The sequence below is a fragment of the Diabrotica virgifera genome, chromosome 6 (assembly GCF_917563875.1).
Source record: "Diabrotica virgifera virgifera chromosome 6, PGI_DIABVI_V3a".
In the NCBI taxonomy this organism is placed as follows: Eukaryota; Metazoa; Arthropoda; class Insecta; order Coleoptera; family Chrysomelidae; genus Diabrotica; species Diabrotica virgifera.
Genome location: NC_065448.1, coordinates 206,960,918 through 206,982,663, shown reverse-complemented (window position 1 = coordinate 206,982,663; position 21,746 = coordinate 206,960,918). Strand labels below are relative to the sequence as shown.

The 21,746-nt window shown below is 32.7% G+C and overlaps 1 protein-coding gene across 1 annotated transcript in view; it reads left to right on the top strand.

Annotated features, from left to right (window-relative positions):
* The window catches only part of LOC126887165 (partitioning defective protein 6), a 29,934-nt gene extending 9,955 nt beyond the window's left edge, over window positions 1-19,979 (top strand). The window contains exons 2-5 of the mRNA XM_050654549.1: window positions 500-725; window positions 2,229-2,486; window positions 10,206-10,541; window positions 11,576-19,979. Of these exons, the coding sequence (XP_050510506.1) occupies window positions 500-725; window positions 2,229-2,486; window positions 10,206-10,541; window positions 11,576-11,631 (876 nt within the window). The 3' untranslated portion in view covers window positions 11,632-19,979. The remainder of the gene's footprint in view (window positions 1-499; window positions 726-2,228; window positions 2,487-10,205; window positions 10,542-11,575) is intronic.
* Window positions 19,980-21,746: the final 1,767 nt, after the last annotated feature.

The following is a 21,746-nucleotide window of genomic DNA, read 5'->3' as shown; positions in this document are numbered from 1 at the left end:
TACTACAAAAATATGATCCGATAACGCAACAAGACCAATTAGAAATTCTTATGATTCTTATGAAATTCAAAAAAATGGCGCTTTTATACAGAAGAATGTCAATATAGTTAGTAGTATTATTTAGGAGTAGCATTTTGTTTTATTGTCTTGTTTGAGGATACTTATAATTAAAATAAAAGTTTACTATTTTTATGAATTTATTTTATTCTGATTTCTAATTTTTACTCATATTCTAACTCATTGCCTACAATTAAATTTTAAAATGATAAAAGGAAAGTAACACAGAAAATGATTAGTGAACACGTTAATAAAATTATTCTTATAAATATAAAAAAACAAATTATTAAGTCAATGACTAATTAATAAAAAAGTCATTGACTAAACTAGGTAAGGGGAGGGCGCTATGGCCTGGGCACCCACACGAGATCAATCGTAAAACGCCTATATCAGAAATATATTTTTGTTGTAACCATTTTTTAATGACCTGTTTTTGTTATAGTTTGATGCAGAGTTTAGAAGATTTAGCGTAGAACGTAATTCCCAAACAACATTTGAAGATTTTCGATCACTCATTGAACGCTTACATGGATTGAAAGAAACACCATTTTTGGTGTCATATATTGATCCTAGTGATCAAGATTTGCTTCCCATCAATAATGATGATAATCTAAGAAGAGCACTGTTTAATGCTAAGCCACTACTCAGAATAATTATACAAAGGAAAGGTAAATTATATATGTTTTACTTCTATCGTGTTATCTTTTCCACTTATGAATCTAGTAATTAAAATTAAAATAATTTTTCCTATTAAAAATAAAGTTCTATTTTTGTTAATTTCCCATAAAATACTTCATGAAAAAAATTTTGCTCTAGTAGTTCTCATATCATCCTATTAGAGGTAAAACTTACTAAGTGCACTTTTGAGATTTTGACATTTTTAAATTTGTACTCAATAAGGTACTGCTCAGCCGTGGAAAGTCACCAAGTGCTTAAAGCCTTCTAATTGCTGAGATAATTTATGGTACAATTCACTAAGCGCATTATTGTGAATTTCGGTTTTAAGGTAAAACTCATTACAAAAATTTATTATTGTACTTAGTGAATTTTTCTTTACAATCTGGAGCGCTGAATCTGTACTTAGTGATCTTTCAAAGAATATGTTAGTAAACATAAACATACAGACATTGAGTTCCAGAGTTATCAATATCTGATAGCGAGAGTGAAGAAGTCAAGTGAAATTAAGAATGCATTCACAAGAATTTTTTTCAACTTATTGTGTAGATTTGCAGTTTTAATTCCCTTATAAGTTAGATATTCTTTTTCTCATAGGCTACTTTTAGTGCGTCACAGTTTTTCGATTTCTTTCTAACGCATTAAATTGTATGTGACAGAAAAAAAGACACGTCCGTGATTACAGACATTTATAACATTTTTTCTAGTTGTCGATAGATGGCGCTATAATCGAAAAAAAAATTATTTACGAATTATACAATATATCTACGAATATAATCTGTACAATTTATAAGACTATACAAATCGAAGAAAATACCATTTTATAAATGCAATAAACACAATTGATTTGTTTTTATGCCAAATTGCAAATAAAATGTGACAACTGTCAGATTTAACTAAAATGTCATGTTAGAATAAATGTTATAAATGTGTATTATCACGGACTTACCTTTTTTTCTATCATTTGTGACGCACTGCAAAATGCCCATGAAAAGGACTTTATTCTGTTTTAATGTTAACATTTTGTACTATAATGCATTTTTTGTTATTGATTTCTTTTACATAATTTGAATCCCGAAGTCTTGATACTTTATAGAGACAAATTGATTAACTAATTATTGGGTTCGTGGGAAAACTTATCAAGTACATAAATTAATCTAATATTTAATAAATCCTGTGACCTGATAATAGTTCCTCTTTTATTTACTCTTTAAAGTTGCATTAAAAAATCCAATATTCAAGTCAGGTGAATTTAAAAAACAATTTGTTCCTTTAAATCGATTTTACTCCACTTTCTGAAAAGTGTAGTTAGTGGGTTTTACCTCTACTTTATGTTAGAAGATAATATTGGTTTTTGATAATTATAATAATCCCGTTTTAGTGGGCATTTGTTAAACATCTCTCATTTTTTCTGCTGTTGCTGCGGTTTATTTTCAAGTTTTTTCATTACCATAATATTCAAGTTGCATTTTTTTTATTTAAATAATATATTTTAGGCAATAGTTTCGAAGAACTGAATGGTTATGGAACGCTTAAACCTAGAAACTTAATTTCTACCATATTGGGTGGAACGCCAGCAAAGACAAAAACTCTTCCCATATCAAATCCGCACGACTTTAGGCAAGTTTCAGCTATTATAGATGTAGACATTGTACCAGAAACATGTAGGAGGGTTAGGCTTTTAAAACACGGATCTGACAAGCCTTTGGGGTTTTACATAAGGGATGGAACAAGTGTAAAAGTTACACAAAATGGTAAGTGGATTTTTTAATCGTGAATATATTATAATAATAATTAAGGTTAAATTACCTTAACGTAATATTCACCTGTAATGTACCCAGAGATATGTCAACAATAGATCTGGCTAGGGATATGCCACTCAATGCATCGGGGTGTAACGCCAATATCAAGTAAAGTGGTTTAGCTATCTTTGTCTGTGGTGCGAGTGTGACCGTATCTACCAAGAGGTGGGAGTAATGGAACGACAGTGACACAGAGGCGGCAGCCATCATATGCTAGAGAGAGAAAGCTAAGCGCTGGTAGAGAGAGATAGATAGACCACCGACCCGAACTGTTCTGTGTTACGCTATTTTTCGGATCTGGCCCAATCTATTGTGTTATTATATCTATGAATGTACCTCACCTTTATACAATAACGGGCACGTTTTAAAACAGGTCAATAAATTTAAGTACCTGATATGTTAGGTCGATAGCAGTCTAAATCCTGAAATCCTGACCTAGAAATAAGATCGAGAATAGAACAGACCAAATAATTTTTCAAAAAAATCAAAAGACTACTATGTGATTCTCGAATAAAACTCGAAATTGGACTATGTTTATCAAAATGCTACGCCTGTTTGACTCTTCTTTGTGCAGTTGAGACGTGGACCATTAAAACATCAACCGTAAATAAATTAGAAGCCTTTGAAATGTGGATCTACCGCAGAGTGCTCAAAATTTTGAGGACAGTACATATCTCAAACTAAGAAGTGCTGCATAGGATAAGTAGTAAGAAACGAGAACTTTTCAACACACTGAATGTTAGATAAACATCATATCTAGGCCTATACTTGGAACTAAGTGCCAGTATGCTCAACTAATAGTGAAAGGAAATATTGAGGAAAGAGAGGAAGGACTAGGAAGAAAAAGACAATCGTGGATAAGAAACATCCGACAATGGACATGGCTAAATTTTTAGCAGCTAATAAGAACAGCTGAAGACAGAGAAGACTTTGCAATTGTAGTAACCAACCTGATGAGAGGGCACTTTAAGAAGAAGCATGTGCAATTTCTGCTAATAGAGTAAGGATAATGTATCGTACCATCCTAGTTTCTGTTCCATTGGATGTGAATTGTATATATTTACAGTGGCAATCGAAGTCGTAATCTTTATCGAAAGGAAATGGTGAATTTGTAGAAAATGCAAAATCGCGAAATATTGCCTTTACATTTATCGTATTATATATAACGAATCTAACAAATGCTATAATAAAAACAAAATTAAATCTATACCAAAGACTTTTCACGTTAGAGAGAACTTGTTATCAATAAATACTGTTAATAATTTCAACTTGAAACTACCAGAACAAAACAAGATTATTGCTAGGAAAATTGTATTTTAAACATTAAACTAATAACCCGGTTTATATAGACATTTCAAATAACAAAAATTGCCGGAGAGCCAAATTTTGGTGGAGAGCTAGGGTATACCATAACAAATAAAGTTTAAAAAGTCCCCATCGATCCCATGTGTGCGTCAAAAGTTATTCGGGGTCAAAGGTCAAAATTTGAGATTTTTTGGATTTTTTTCGAAAACGGTAAGTTTTATCAAAAAAAACCTTAAACCAAAGTTGTAGATCTTAATATTCTCTGCAAAAATAGTTCTTACTATTTTTTTCCTAAGAGTTGCCATTCCTGAGATATCGCGATTCAAAGAGTCACATTATACATGATATGCACACGTTTCCACACCACCTGTGAGGTAGTGTACTCGGCGCGTTTTTTTTTACCGTGGTTTCCCTTGTAGGCCTACTCCACTAACTGTTTTGACAATTTTAGGATAATTTAAGGAAACAGTACCGGTCAAGTTCTAGATATTACCTTATTATTGATATTGATTATTGATATTGCTATTGATTATTAGGTTAACTATTGTTTTGATTTCTTTAGATATTTTAATCAGATTCATATTCTTGAAAGTCTTCTTCAACTCAAGTCTTCTTCGATTTCATCTTCTTCCTCTTCCTCTTCTGGATGTTCAAAAATTGTTCAAATGTGACAGTCATTGGTCTCTTCATTAAAATCACAGGAGTCTTCCTCTGTTGTACTAAACTGGACATATGAGCAAGACTGACCTTGGCAGTTGGTACACACTAGAGAACACAGCAACCCGACTTTTTTACATCCACATTTGCCACTACAACCTTTTTTGCAATTGCAAAAAATAGTCTTAAGGAGTTTTTCTGGAGCAGGTGGGAGTAAGGTTTTAATCGGTTCCAGAGTATTATCTATTAATTTCCAACCTCAGTCTTCTGGATTCAGTTCATTGCCTAGCCATGTTTGAACTTGATAATATACTCGATACAAATGTTGAAAAGCAGATGCTGATGTTGGAGGAAGACATGATTGTTGTACTTGTTTCTTGTTTCGCGTATTTTTTACAAAAGTTAAGTATCGGTTATATATTATTTTATATATAATAATATATTTTAAAATATATTATTATATATTTCCCATTTGAATATACTTGATTATAAAAATGCCACAAGAAAATAGCTTCAGAACAACATTAAGTATCGGTATTGTGATTTACTTACTCGCGTTCTAGTATGAGGTGGACTTACTTTTGAAGTACTAGCCTGTTCCTCCTCACGTTGTCTTTTCACTGCAGCGATTGAAGTTTTCCGAATGTATGATTTTCTGCAATTCGCGTGTATTGTAATGGATTTTTAGTTCTTAAATACTCAATAAACTCATCACCTCTCTCGACATAAGCCTCGATTAAATTTGGCATTCCACGATCAACCACAACTGTTTTAGTTTCACTTAAAAGTTTATTGCAAATAAAGAAAAACTGAGACATTTTTAAAACTATAAAATTGTACAAATAACGGTAACGGTACTAAATGGTAGACGCTTGTAATAAGTACTTATATTCACTTGAACTGAACCTTTAGCACTAAAAGAAACAGATAATATTATGAACCAGACCTACGGACAATACTGTAGCCATTGCCGATAATAGACAATCTGTTCTTTTTTAAATAATGGTTTTTCAAGGCAAATGTTTTTCAAGGCCACGTGGATAGAGGAAATTCAGTTTGGGACTGATTACCTTTTTAAGAAATATTTTCAGAATAGTATAATATACTATATAAAAGAGACACAAATAGGCATTTATACTTGTCTTAAGGACCACATATGTATATACGTGGCTTATATGTGCATATAATGTATAAAGTAACTTTTAAAATCGCGATATCTCAGGAATGGTAACTCTTCGGAAAAAAATTATAAGGACAATTTTTGTAGAGAATGTTAAGCTCTACAACTTTGCTTTGAGGTTTTTTTTTGATAAAACTTACCGTTTTCGAAAAAAATCTCAAATTTTGACCTTTGACCCCGAATAACTTTTGACGCACACATGGGATCGATGGGGACTTTTTAAACTTTATTTGTTATGGTATACCCTAGCTCTCCACCAAAATTTGGCTCTCCGGCAATCTTTGTTATTTGCCAAGCATTTTGATGTCTAAGTTGACCGGATTATAATCACGTAATTGCCAGCGTAACATTGGAAAATATTCCCTCTAATCTTTATTGCGGCACGGATACTAAAAAGATTATAATCGGATTATACTTCGGATAGTACATTGCAAGTACATAATCTTTGTGGTCAATCGGTTATTAATATGTTTAATTAACATTTCTTTGGACTGCCGACTGGGTTAAACACACAGACGCTTTTAAGAAAAACAGGAGATAGAGATGAATTTACAATGGGTATAGCCAACCTTCATTAGTGGAGTCGACACTAGAAGAACATTTTTTTCAGGGTTGAAACAAACGTGTTTTTTTAATTTTATACAAAACACATTTTATTTTTTTGTTTTAACACCTTCGTGCCGGACCTTCATTCGGCAAGTCGGCTCCTGTATACAGATTCGACCGTTTACCGAGCGGCTGCGCGTGATCGGTTAAAATAAAGTATCACGTATCACACTACAACTAATTAAAGTTAATGTAATAATAACACTAATTTTAGAAATAAAACTATTTTTATTAAATTTATTATTCTACATAGTATGTGAGTTAAATTAAATTTTATCCATAAAATACCATTTTAAACAAAAATTAGTAAAAAAGATAAACAAGATAATTCGGATGTAATTCCCTAGATTATTTTGTGCTTGATATCGTCCCAGTCTCCTAATCTGGGAAATTCCATCCTAATTATTTTGCAAGGGATAGTAAGGTAAGTTGTAAACAGCAGCACAGTACCTTCACCTCCCACACAATCCCATCAGTCAAATATCCAAACAACCTTATCACCAATCAAATTAACTAAATCTAATCTCCTTCTGGACATCACCCACTTTTGGGCGTGGTTTCCCCACTTTTAGATTTGAATAAGGTAATTCGGACGGAACAAAAATACCTGAAATATGATGAAGATGGTGTCACCGCCTTATGGCGAACGAAAACTCATGATGCATCCGTGTGCATCACCGTACTGACCGGAGAGTCAAGCATGATGCACACGGGTGCATCACCGTACCGAAGGGGTTAAACATGTTTTTTTTTTGTTTCAAACATGTTTTATTTTGTTTTTAAATTTTATGTTTTAAACAAATAAAACACGTTTAAAACACATGTTTTTTTTTTTATTTTTAAATTTTTTTTTTGTTTTAAACATGCGTTTTTTATTTTCAATTGTATGTTTTGAACAAATAAAACTTAGAAAAAAACATTGTTTAAATCATATTTTCTTAAACATAATATTAATAATTTTGATTTTAACTTTTCTTTAACATAATAGATAAGAAAACCAATTGCAATTAGGAGCTATCGCCTGGGGGAACTCCAGACTTACTATTTATAAATTCGTATTGCAAGTTAGCTATTATTGCAAGAACGCTTACTGTAAGTTATATTATTATTAATTACCAGGCAAAGTGTGGAGCCTTTAAACCATATACGTTTTCTAAACATTTAATTGAGAATGTAATATGTACCAGAGACTTGGTGGCGTTCTATGAAAAATATAAATACTACAGCATTGGAACTTGCTCAACAGCTCCACACAGCTAATGCATTGTCAGCCAACATAGAAAGACTCTTCTCCTCAATATACGGTTTGTCATTCCAAACTAAGTAATCGGCTAGGCAATGTAAAAGCTGCTAAGTTGGTTTCATTTTTTAAAGAGCTTAATTGCATCAGTGATGACGTGACTGATCAGATATCAGATTGACAATTTTAGATTACAACAAGATTACTGTGAGACTGGAACAGTTTTGAGAAATTTATTAAGTCTTGTATGCAAAATGTTTTAAGTTTTCCAATGTTTGTTAAGTTCCGGTTATTAATAAATAAATAATATTGAAGCGTCTAATGATCTTCTAATTGAGGATTAAGGCCGCTGGGTTTAATTAATTGAGTAGTAGAAACAAGGCAGTGGACTATAGTATGAAAAGTAAATATATGATATGAAATAATGCACTTAATATGAAATATGTGTGTTCGTATGCATGTTGTGTGAAGAAATGTATCTGGCTATATTCATAAATTGTATCAATGTTAGAAAAAATATCGCACCTACCTTTAAAATGAGTGTAATTGGCCGGAATTTCCAGGAATGGACAGCATCTCCGTGACGGGGACGGCCACCCGGGTGGTAAGCTAGGCAAATGTGACTTGTTCGACGTAGAATTTCGTACTAAATTTTGTCTGCCTTGGCAAGGCTCAGGTACCGCGTACCGCCCTTTCTGGGTAAAGATAACTTGAAGTGATAAAAGGTCGACACATGTGGTTCCTTGAAACACTTTCTAGCTTGATACATGTGCCAAGCAAACTTTTGTCAAAGTGAGTGCGTTTTCTCTTTCAACATGAAAATATTTATGAACAGCCAGTGGTGTAGAAAAGAAGGATTTAACTATAAAATCTATTATGTAATATGGAGTTAAACTATGTATATATTTATTATAAGAAAACTAAGAGGATATTTGCTATTACATAATTAAGTAGTCATATGCTTAACTATAAAAAACTTATAAACTAAAATATTAGAATACGTTCCATACTTTCCCAAACAAATATGTATGTTGATAAGTTTTTATAATGTATTTGAGAATTTTTTTTCCTATTTATTTATTATTTTAATCAAGACAATGAAAAAAACGCTTGTTTAATTTAAGTGTTTTAAACAGTTTTAAACAAAACGTGTTTTAAACATATACACATGTTTAAAACAAAATGTTTAAAACGAAACAACCCTGATTTTTTTAATTGATCACTGTTGCCGTCAACTTTGATATTGTAGGTAGAGTTTACCAATGATGGCAATGATAGGTACCGCACTATGCAATGCGCACTAAGAGCCAACCCGACTAAACTATCGGCCGATAAAAAGTCTGCGGGGGCTCTTGAGGGCCCCCGCTTACTGCAGACTTCATCGGCCGATATATTGGTCGGCTTATTAATCAGTACAGAGAGGTATGCATATGCGCACATTACACCGATTCAGTATTGGCTGATAAAAAAGTTTGATGGGCTGAAAAACCATCGGCCGACAGTTTAATCAGTGTTGGCTAACTAGGACTGGCGCACACACGACGATTGTTTATCGGCCGATAGTTCAATTCTCTCCTATTTTTGGTGTCCAATACTTGTGCCGTGCGAATATTTTTTTAATATTTTGCGAAGAAATGGCATCGTCTAATTCACAATCATTAATTGTAGAAACCTGCATGGTCCAATTAGCATGACTAGTTCATTGAAGGTGACTAAGATCATCCGATAAAATGCGAAAAACTTTTTTGGATAATCAACTAATTTAGAATATATGTATTGTGTAGAATTCTCCACTAAATAATCTGTCACTGAGAATTCATCATCAGCATCATCAACAGCTATTCCATCCATCGCCAGAAGGAGGCCTGCCTTAGGTGTATCCATTCATTTCTGTTTGTTGTTTTTTGCATCCATTCGTGACCAGTCATTCACTTCATGTCATCAGTCCATCTTGTTCTCAATGTCTGCCTCAATTGATTTTGCTTGTCCTTCCGGTTGTCTTCCATTCTTCCTATGTGTCCTGCCTAGTTCCATTTTAATATGGCAATCTTCTGGATCACATCTGTTAATTTTGACCGTCGTCTTATTCTTCCACTGTGAATTGGATGCACTCAATACTCTCGGAATCTCTTCTTGGTTTTCCTCCTCCGTCGTATGAGAGCGATAATAACATTTCTGGTTAATTTTTGCATTGTGCGACTACTCACTTCGACAGTCAAATAAGAACTTTAGTACTAAATCGTTTGAGAATAGTCGGTCGGCTGTTGCTAGTGTGCGCCCCAACGAACTGTCAATACTGATGGAATCGCCATGAAGCGAGGTTAATGCGGCCAGGATGAGATAGAGGATAGTCAGGTGAAGGAGGGAAGATAATCGCCATCTTTCGTAAACAAACAAATTGATAGTGCTAGTCAGGGACGTTTGTAGTTATAGCAAATTTTACCTGACAAATTCTCTGTCTCTCTAGGACCTCTCTCTTGTATGTTGGCCGCAATCTCGCTTCATTGTTTGAATGGGACAGGGCGATTCCATCAGTATTGACAGTTCGTTGGTGCGCCCTCATCAACCCGACTGTTCAGTTGGCTCGATATGTGCACTTAAAGCTTCACTAATTGATCATATTATAGTTTGTATGTACATAATTATATTTTTGATATTTGACTTTATTTATCATTTATTAAAGGTCTTGAGAAAATTCCGGGCATCTTTATCTCTCGATTGGTTCCCGGTGGCCTGGCCGAATCGACAGGTCTTCTTGCAGTAAACGATGAAGTTTTAGAAGTAAACGGTATTGAAGTAGCCGGTAAGACTTTAGATCAAGTTACAGACATGATGGTAGCGAACAGTTCAAATTTGATCATAACCGTAAAGCCCGCCAATCAGAGAACTGTAGGACCACCGAGAAGGGGAAGTTTTGGAAGGAGTTCACATATGTCAAGTGGATCGCATCAGTCGAATACCACTGCCGGATCTGACCCAGACGATAAATATGATCAAGATGAAATAGTAGATCTTACGGGTGAGTGTATTAAGAATAATAATATACAGGGTGTTTCACTTATAATTGGAAATATTTGAACTGTAGATTCCTAGGCTCAAAATATTACGGTTTAACCCAAATCACGTAGTCCGAAAATGCTTGCTAAGGGAGCTAGAGCTCTTTGAAGATGGCGTCTTTTAATTATATTTTTTAAATAATCCTCATAATTTAATAATTTAGTGTCAAAAATGCTTAAAAATTAAAGACACAAAAAATAATGTGATAAAATAACCGTTGACTTACCCGAAACGGACGCATATGACCGGATTCATCTCTGGAAGATAAATAAACGTACCAGTTTTCGTTTTTCTAAATAGTTTTTGTTTTATTTTTTTCAAATTCAAAAAACGAAAAATTTTCAAATCGATTTTTCTAGAAAACGGTGTATTCTACCGACTAAAGCAAGAGTACCTTTTAGTAATAGAATACCTCACAATTTAATAATCAAGTGTCAAAAATGCTTAAAAGTTGTAGGCAAAAAAGTTATGCGATAAAATTACCGTTGCCCTACCCAAAACGCACGCCTATGACAGATACTAGAAATTCGCAATTTATGGAATCGATTTATCTCTGGAAGATAAATAGGCGTACTAGTTTTAGTGTTTCTAAATAGACGCGTTCTGGAGGTATTAAAAAACTAATTACAAGACGCCATCGTCAAAGAGCTCTAGCTCCCTTAGGAAGCATTTTCGGTCTAGGTTAAGTTGGGTTAAATTGTCTTAAAATTATCTGAGGAATATCTGGTCTTCGTTTATCAGGAGAGTTTCTGGACACCCTGTATAATATATTGTATGACATATAAGTAGCCGATTGAGGAATTTTACTTCGTTTTTATGGACAACTAAACTTTTTGGGAAATATTTCTGGCTCGTTTGATATCAAATCAGTATAGAATAAAAATTAACTTTAAAATAGCCTCTAAATTGTTGTAGTATTTTATTTGTTTGTTTTATTAAGGGCATTTTGTATTTTACATTAAAAATTTTAATCTAATATATGATTTTTGTTTGCAGCCGGGTTAAATCTAGAAGAGACCCAATCGAAAGACGATGGGATCCTTCATCTATGAGAAGACAAGATTGAAACAAATAAACTGTACATTCCAGTATCAATGGCAATTATCTTAACTAGGTATTTTAGTGAAGAACCGTGAGACTTGGTATTTTTATATCAGTATTTTATAAAATCTCTTACAAGTATTCAATCCGTCCCCCAATGTGCCTCCCGTTTACAAGGCGATCTTAAAAATTAGAGTGGGTCATCTGATTTGCTTAATCCCAAAGAAAAGTATTGCACAATTTGTATGAATATGTCCAGTTGTAGCCTTTTAAAAGACATATTGAATAATGATATACAGTAAGGTCCGTAGATAGTAAAATTTTAAATATTAAATGTATATGCAGTAAAATCCGCTTAAGATGATTTTGAAGAATTCCACAAGTGGTTATTTTGGTTGATATTAGCATTTTTAAAACATGATTTCCAAATTGTAGCTCTTAGAAATGAGAATGCTTTAAAACAAAAACTTTGTAGCCAGATTTTTATCATAGATAGTTTATCATCTTTTATTTTATGTATAATATAAATAAAATATATTCAAAAACATCAAAATTGATTCAAAAATCTAAAATATCATACATAACAAAGTTATTCGTGACAAACATACACCTTAGTCCTTATCATATACGAGTAGAACTACGTTGCTGTAAGTTAGAGAGAGAAATACAACACTTACCGCTCACTTAAACTTTGAACTGCGATAGCAAAGCTGCAATTACACCAGTGTTGTCAGTTCGCTTAAATTAGATTATGCTCTGCGTCATGCTAAAAGGTGCACTTGGCAACACTGCATTGAAATATAAGAATCATTCTGCCATCCCTACCCTTCTTTATTTAGATATTTACAAATCATTTAACCTTCGGATGACCAAGTGGGGTAAATTTGGATCTCAGCGTATGTTTTTCTTTAATAAATTCAAAAGTATTTTCAATTTTTAACTCATTATTTTTTTATTTGACTTTAATATCATTCTAGATATCCTCATATTTTGAAATAAAAAAATTCCCTATATTTTACGAATAAAAAATATATTCTGAAGTTGATGTTTAGTAAAATACCGTTTATTATGTGGAATTCCAAGTAGTTTTCCGTTGGTCATCCGTATAACAAAAAAAGGTTAGTCATCGGAAGGTTAATCGGTTGTTTAATTGCAGTAAATAGCAATAATCTCTTTTAATGTACCTGTATGTGCTTTGTGCTTGGTTTTGGTAATAATCCTTTACATTATTTAGTCATGTCTTTGCCACGTTATGACAAATTGCTAGAACAAGTACTAAGGAAAAACTTAACACCGAGGGCAAAATTGAACGAAAAAGGCTGAGGGGAAGATCTCCAAGTCGTTGGATGGACCAAACAAAAACTCTAATTAACCGAGGAATTCAAGAGGTTGAACAATCAGCCCAGAATGCTGGAAAGAAATTATAAAAATTTGATGGTGTCACCACTACCATGAAGTAGATATTCTTTCAATACAAGTAGCCTCCACAGTAAACAGCGACGCACAAGCCCTTTTAGGAGTCCGCGTATGGAGAAGAGCAGCCACAGACAGGCAAGGGTGGAGGCAAAAAATAAAGGAGGCCAAGGCTCAATTTGGGCTGTAGTGCCGTAGAAGAAGAAGAAGAAGTAGCCTCCAGGGGCCGGATTCTAATTCATTTCGATGTCGCAATTTAATTTCGACTCCGCCATGACAGATGTAATTTATAGCGATTCTTATTCATTTCGATATTAGTTCCAACTGGGGATATTAACGTTATCATTTTGACACTGCTCAGAATTTTTGTTGCTCCTCCTGTTTATTGGATTTATTGGCTATGCAACCACCGCAACGTTTGTTGATAGTCTGGGCAAATTATCGAAAAAATGTCATTTTGGGAAAAGTTATTTACCAGCTATTTTATTGCTAAAATCGAATCTTAAGATTGCATATATTATTAATATGGGGTATGACAAGTCCGCAGAAAGTGTGTTATTTTATTTAAAAACAAATTAGCACTGCTAAATCTTCTTTTTTTTTTCAATTAGTGCTCTGTAACTCCTAAGATTTTTTCTTTAAACCAAAAACACTCAAATAAAAATTCACGGCAATTTAGTTCTGCACAGTTATTATTTTTCCGATTTCCTTCAACAAAAATTTTACTCGAAAAATGCGAGTTTTCCAAAAAAATCTACAATTTTCAATTAAAATTTTAGGAAAGTAATTATTTATCAATAATTAAATAAATTGGTGACATGAAAGATTTTTTATACCTAGTAGATTATACATCAGGAGGCCGGCGACAATCTAACCAATAGTTAAGCAATAATTAAAATGTTAATTAAAAAATTTCGGTCGAAATAATAACCAGAAAGATTGTGATACACCAAAATAACTATGATTTTCGTATAAAAAAGCTCTATATCTATTCAACATACTTTACAGAATTGAAATTGGACTATTTGATCGGTCTCGGGAATGTTATAAACATTTTTTTGGCTTATGCTTATAAACAAATGGAACCCCTCAGAAAATATCAGATTAAATTAAATTAAGTTAACGCTCTTGAAAAGGACACGGCTTCTTCTTTGAAGAAAAAAAATTTGACCAGCATTTGCGACAGAGTTATAAACAACAGGATTTCGATCTTTGAACCATTACCTTTTTATTCCGGTCCTCTTTGTACATACAAATTTTCATATCTTCAAGACACTCATAACAAAAAAGATTTATGTCAATAAGATATTTAATTATTAATAAATAATTTTACTTCCCTAGAACTTTAGTTGAAAATTAAAGATTTTGTTTGGAAAACCCGAATTTTCCGAGGAAAATTTCCGCCGAAGGAAATCGAAAAAAAAAATATCTATGTGCCGAATTAAATTACAGTGAATTTTTATGTGAGTGTTTTTGGTTTAACGTTAAAATCTTCTGAGTTACAGAGCAATAATTGAAAAAAAAAAAAAGATTTCGGAGCGCTAATTTGTTTATAAACCAAATAGCACACTTTCTGCGGACTTTGCATAGCTATATTACTAATATATGAAATCTTAAGATTTGATTCCAGCATGTCCAGCAATAAAATAACTGGTACATAATTTTCCTTGTTTTATACTAATTTTCCCAGATTACTACTTTACATCTTTCATTGAGTTGATAATTCACGTTTTGAATCAGCAAATTTCCATAAAACCCAGCCATATTAATACCTTTTGCTTCAGTTTTCCTTGCAAGAAACAAACAAAACACATCTCCTAAACTACACCTAGGTAACCTCGCTTTCGGCCATTCATTCATGTCCGTGCCACAATCATTTCGACTCGAAATTATAATATTAACCACTTTTTTGGAGTCTCGCTATTAATTTCTATAAGTCGCTATTTTATGACATCATTTCGTTAGTTCAACTAAAATCCACAAGGCTCGCACAGTCGTATTTCAACGTCGCCATATTGATTGCGACTTGTTTTGAGTCGAAATTTGAATTATAATCAGGGCCCAGAAACCGCTAATGAAATTTTCCGTACGCTATTGGAAGCCTCAGGATGATGCTGAAACGTCACCGTCATTTCTGAGAATTTGGTGCTTACAGTTTTGAAATTATACTTTAACATGTTCGCTGACAGCGTATATTGGAGGGATTTCTCATCATTCACTCGTCGATATTGTACCACGTGGTACAGATTTTTTATAACAAACCAACAAAAACACATACAAAAGCAAGGTTCTACATGCCAACATAATAGGCATATATATTTAATAGGCCAATATAATAGGCTGAATAATCTTATTATTTTTATTATGCGGAGCCGATTGAATACATGAAGTAAAACTAATTTGTTGTCATGCACGCCTTGTGGTCACAACGGGACAAACGAAACCTCCTACCTCTATGGAAGGATTTCACGCTTCTACCGACTGATGACTTATCTCTTGATATTTTGACCACACATGTCTCCCCTATTCTGCTTATGTGGTTATTCCATTCTTTTTTCCATTTAGTGTCCATTCGTTTATTTTCCATTCCATTCGTTCCATTTTCTTCTAATGTCTTCACTCCTCTGTCGATCTCTCAGCGTATTTCCTGTTAATTTTTCTCAGTTTTTCCATCTCTACCGTTTCTAATAGTCACGTCCATCATGTTAGCAGAACACAGTTATTCTTATACCATAATTAAGTGTAAGTAAAATGCAAATTTAATGTTCCAAGAAAAAAATTATTGCTCCTTTTTTTAAGTTATCGCATGTTCTGCTAACTTGATAATCAAGCTAGCAGAACAGTAGTTAAAAAATTTGATAAATCATCTATAATTGAATGCCAAAATATTCCCTGAATTAAATGCAAATTTAATGTTCCAAAAAAAAAAAAATATGGTTCTTCTTTAAGTTATCGCATGTTCCGCCAACTTGATTTCAAGCTAGCAGTAGTTCAGCTTTAACATTGAACAGTAGTTCAATAATTATTGATAAAATATCAAATAATTGAATACCACAGTATTATCTGAATTAAATGCAAATGAAATGTTCCAACAATAAATTTAATTAAGAAGTTAATAAACCGTAAGAATTTTACCAATAATTACTACCAAAAGCAGATGCGATTAGAAACTCAAGAGCCATTCTCCTTCACTGCACAATAGAAATTTTTGTACCATATTCAGGGTTGCCAATTTAGTAGATTTTCTACTAGATCTAGTAGAATTTCTTGTGATTTAGTGGGAAAATTTTGAATCTAGTAGATTTTAGAATCTTGTAGAAAATATAGTAGATTTTAGTAGTAGAACATGCGATAACGTTTAAAAAAAAGAGCAATAAATTTTTTCTTGGAACAATACATTTGCATTTAATTCAGATAACACTTTGGCATTCAATTGTAAATGATTCATCAATTTTTGAACTACTGTTCTGCTAGCTTGATTATCGAGTTAGCAGAACAGGCGATAACTAAAAAAAGGGCAACAAATTTTTTCTTGGAACATTAAATTTGCATTTAATTCAGAGAATACTTTGGCATTCTTAATAAGAATAACTTAAAAAAAAGCAATGCAATACATTTTTTCTTGGAACATTAAATTTGCAGTTAATTCAGAGAATACTTTGGCATTCAATTATAGATTATTTATCAAATTTTTGAACTACTGTTCTGCTAGCAGAATATTCACTGATTATCAAGTTAGCAGAACATGCGATACCTTTTTAAAAAAATGTCAATTAATTTTTTCTTGGAACATTAAATTTGCATTTTATTTACACTTAATTATGATATAAGAATAACTGTGTTCTGCTGAAGTTGTTCTGCTAACTTGATGGACGTCTAATAGTCTTTGTGTTGTGGCTGTATCGGGTCTTGTTTCTGATGCATATGTCATTATTGGTTTTTACACTGGCTTTATAAATTCTTGACTTCATCTCAGTGTTAATATATCGGATTCGCCATATAGTGCTATTAAGGCATTCTGCCAGTCTGTTTGCTTTTTGTAGTTGATTTCTCACTTCTTTGTCCAGGTTTCCGTAGCTGGTATTTTATTTCCATTATTTGTTCGATCCCCATCAATTTATATGTCACATCTGATCGGTTTTTTACTGATTACTATTATTGTTTTAGTTTTCTGAGGTGAAATTGTCATATTAAATTGTTTTGCTATTATGTTAAATCTGTGGACTAATCTTTGCAGACTACCTTCATCTTGGACTGTCAATATTTCGTCGTCTGCGCAATCGTGTAAATCGTGGCAGATTAAGACATAAGAGAAATATATCTCTCATTTTGCATATACTGAGTAAAAATTATGCAAGAAATCATAGTAATTATTTACATGCTTGTGTTAAGCGGATTTTACTGTATTAACAGAAACATATTAAAAAATACTAACTACGTTCCTTAAAATGAATTTTTAATGTTTTTTTGGATCCAACTCGTATATCTTGAGATTATCACACTTTTTGTAGTTGACGCAACACAAAGAAGCTGCTTAGCTTACTCTGTGGTTCTAAATATAAAGTGACTCATTCGTTCAAGAATTCCGTCTTTAAGATAACAAACTTTGTGGTTAAAATATATCAAATTTTATAGAAGCTTTTAGAATTTTTAAACCATTTTTGCAGATTACAAATGGCACAAGTCTCATAAAACCAAAAATATAGTAAACGTTTATGACATACATACTTGTGTATGATGTGGTATTTGATTGAAAGAAAAAAATGTAACAAATAATTAAAATTTTTGGCTGTTTTATACTTAGTGGAACTTAAGACGTGGTGGAAGTCATTGCTACAGCGAGTAATATACATTATTAACCTTTAAGCTGGTTTGACTTTTCTTGTCTTTCTAGTTTTGCATATAGTCATAAAGACAAAAAATATACAGACTTAAAGCACTTTATTGCTTTTCAAAATATGTCCCACCTAGATCGATACATTTTTGCTTACATTCAAACAAATTGGTAAAACAGTTATTCCAGTCTTCAGTTGACACCTGCAAAATTGCTCTTTTAAATGCATCGATGATTCTTCTGGCGACTGGAGTCACTGCCGACGCGTTGAATTCTTGATCGTTGGGAACGTGAAGAAGTCCTTGGGACTTAGGTCGGTGCTACACGGTGGATGGTTTAACAATTCGATGTGTTGAACCTCCAAAAACTCTTTTGTGTTTTGGGTAGTCTCAGCACTTGCATTGTTCTGATGTAGGATAATTCGCCGTTGTGTGTTGCTTTGTCGGAGTTTCGCGATAACTTCTGGTAAACAAACGGTTATATACCAATCAGAAGTATCCGTTCTTTGATTTTCTAAAGCAAGTGTTGCCACATGACCAGATTTTGACACAAAAGTTGCGACCACTTTGACACACTTCGAGAACGGATCACTTCTGATGGTTTTTCCAATATTCTTCGCCACTAACAATACTATTTGTTTTTGGAGCTTCCTTTGTTGAACAGTTCCAATGCTTTGCGACACCAATTAACGCGAACCGCTTTTTGCTCTTCTGTGAGCAAATGAGGGATCCAACGGGAAACCAACTTCGTAACACCCAGTTCTTCATGTAGGATCTTTTGGATCGAGGTCTTTGAAATGCCCAAAGATCCTATCTTGCGGTATGTTACACGGCGGTCATCCTTAATTATCAGACGAACCGCATCAATGTCTTACTGTGTGACTGCTGTTTTTGGTGGACCTGGCCTGGATTCGCCGCTGGGACTGGAGCAACCACGTTGAAATTCGCAATACCAGCGGGAAATAGTTGACTGATGTGATGCTCCATTCCCAAAAACAGAAAACTTTTTATCGAGACATTGCTGTTGGGATAATCATCTCCGAAAATTGTAAAAAATCGGCTGAGATCCAGTTTTCGACCGACTTGCTAATTTTCAAAAATTTACTGTATCTGCACGACTTGTATCGCAATAAAACTCTGGATTTATGTCAACAAAAGATTGAGGTTACATTTTTGTTGGCAGGTTTTGTTGGTGGCGCCCTCTAAGCGGCTATATGCAAAACTAAAAAGACAAACCTCATAATATCGTAATAAAGCAAATATCACATGAAGTATCGGTTTTAATGCAAAAGTAGTTTCTAGTGTGCCTTAAATACAAGCTTCCAAATCGCTGAAACAATGAGACTTGTTCTTTTGGCCATTTGCGATTCTGCATTTTGTATATCAAAAGTAGTATCATCTAAAAATAGAGGACTCGAATAATGTTCTTGACTTGGTAAAATGAAGTTATTGTGGAGTAAGAATGTTTTTAACAAAATGTTTTAGACAATACGAGATACATTTTAATACTTTGGTCCAATGTTTTAAAACAATTCAAATATTTTGTGGTTTTTTATCAATTTTTGATAAACTGTCCAAATTTACCATGCTGTTTACAGTAGTAGGTTTCTTTTAATATCCATTATTTTATTTATTTTATATTATTAGTACTTAAAATATATAACTGAATTCAAAAACTAGATATAATCAATTTATCATCCCATATTACATACAAGGTAAATAAAAAAATATGTAGATATACTTACGGACATTCTAAAATTTTTCCAAAATAGTTTCATGTGAAATCTAACTTTTAGTTCATATTTACCATGTGTGTAAATTAAACATATCCAGTTTTATAATATGACATAAGTGATCTAATTTATTGTAATTTTTCGTCCATTTTTCGTAACAAGACTCATTATACACTGTAGTAAGTGTATTTACTAAAGTTTGATGTACAAAAATTTTTTATATATTTTCATCAGGTGCTAGAAATGCGTTTTAGTTTTGCATACTGTTCTTTCTCACTGCTACAATTGCAGAGTGCGATGTATAGAAATAGTACTACAAGACACAATACTACCTAGTCATCAAGAAAAATCCTAATTAATGTGAAGTTTACATTAAGTGTTGGTTGGTAGTGAAGTCACTGCAACAGATTGATATCTATTACATAAAATTTCATTAAAACAAAATTAAACAAAACCAACCTTACATCTTTATACACTTTTCTCTTATGTACTCCACTGCCCTCCTGAATAACCATGCAAGGTCTTGTCAAAATAATGTAAAACCCGCTGCAGTCAAACTTGATGTTGTTCTTATGTTTCGTGTGTTATACACAATCCATTTTGGTGCTAGATACAGCCACTCAACAGTTATCTCACCCTTGTGCATAAGTAAAATCAAGTTTCAATTTTCAGGTTAAAATTTGATCTTAAAACTGTTTCTTGCTAATAACTTAACAGTTCATCTCCCAAGGTATACAGGGTGAGGCAGATAACTGACCTATTAGAAATATCTCGAGAACTAAAGGCAACAGAATCATGAAAATATTTTCATCTCTTTGCAACTTCCGGTTATACCGGAAGTTGCTTATAACTTCGTTTTTTTAAATGGGACACCCTGTATATTTTTTCATTTTTGGATTCTCTTCGATGTCCTCTTTCTTAAAATATGAGGATTTATAATGTTATACAGGGTATTTTAAAAGATAATTAAGTTTTTTTATTAATTTCGTAGCAATATTCACACCCTGTAGAATTGTAGTAGTTTGGGAACTAAAACTCTACTTACGTTCAAATGATTTTTAATATAGTCTACTATTGTTAAGAATCATTAGTATAGCTAAATTTTTAATTTTAGTATACAGGGTTGGTCGAAACTAGGAATGAGTATTTTCTGAGTTTTCTTAAATGGAACATCCTGTATTTTAGTATTGTAATGAAATGATAATTTATGGTACTTTTTTATTTCTTAAGCATACCCTATACCTAACTGCTTTAATTTGTGCTTAATTGTTAGTCGCACCAACAATCTTAACTACGTAGGTATTTTGATAGCTAAACCATTATTGGTAATTTTAAGAATCAGTCTGGATTAATATGTATTTATTTCTGAAAAATTATTTGTGATAGAATATTTTCAAGGCCAACCTAATAAAATGTTACGTATTTTTTGTTGCAATTAATGTTTAGCTTGAATCACCAATAGCTCACAAATTAAAGCAGTTAGGTATAGGGAATACTTATAAAATAAAAAAGTACTATGAAATATTATTTCATTACAATACTAAAATACAGGGTGTTCTATTTAAGAAAACTCAGAAAATATTCATTCCGAGTTTCGACCAACCCTGTATACTAAAATTTCAAAATTAGCCATACTAATAATTCTTGACAATAATAGACTATATTAAAAATCACTTGAACGTAAGCAGAGTTTTTAATGCCAAACTATTAGAATTCTACAGGGTGTGAATGTTGCTACGAAATTAATAAAAAAAACGTAAATATCTTTTAAAATACCCTGTATAATATTACAAAAACCAAAAACTCATATTTTAAGAAAGAAGATATTGAGGAGAATCCAGAAATGTAAAAATATACAGGGTGTCCCATTTAAAAAAACCAAGTTATAAGTTCCGGTATAACCGGAAGTTGCAAAGAGATGAAAATATTTTCATTTAATAGATCATCCCTCAAAACCCCTTTATTCCAATTTTCATGATTCTGTTGCCTTTAGTTCTCGAGATATTTCTAATAGGCCAGTTATCTGCCCCACCCTTTATAGCCATGAATCGATTATTAACGGTATGAATCGCTATTAACATATCGATTTAACAAGAAGAAAAAGTATCTGTCAAAATAAAGTAATCAAACCTACTCAGTTTGCGGAT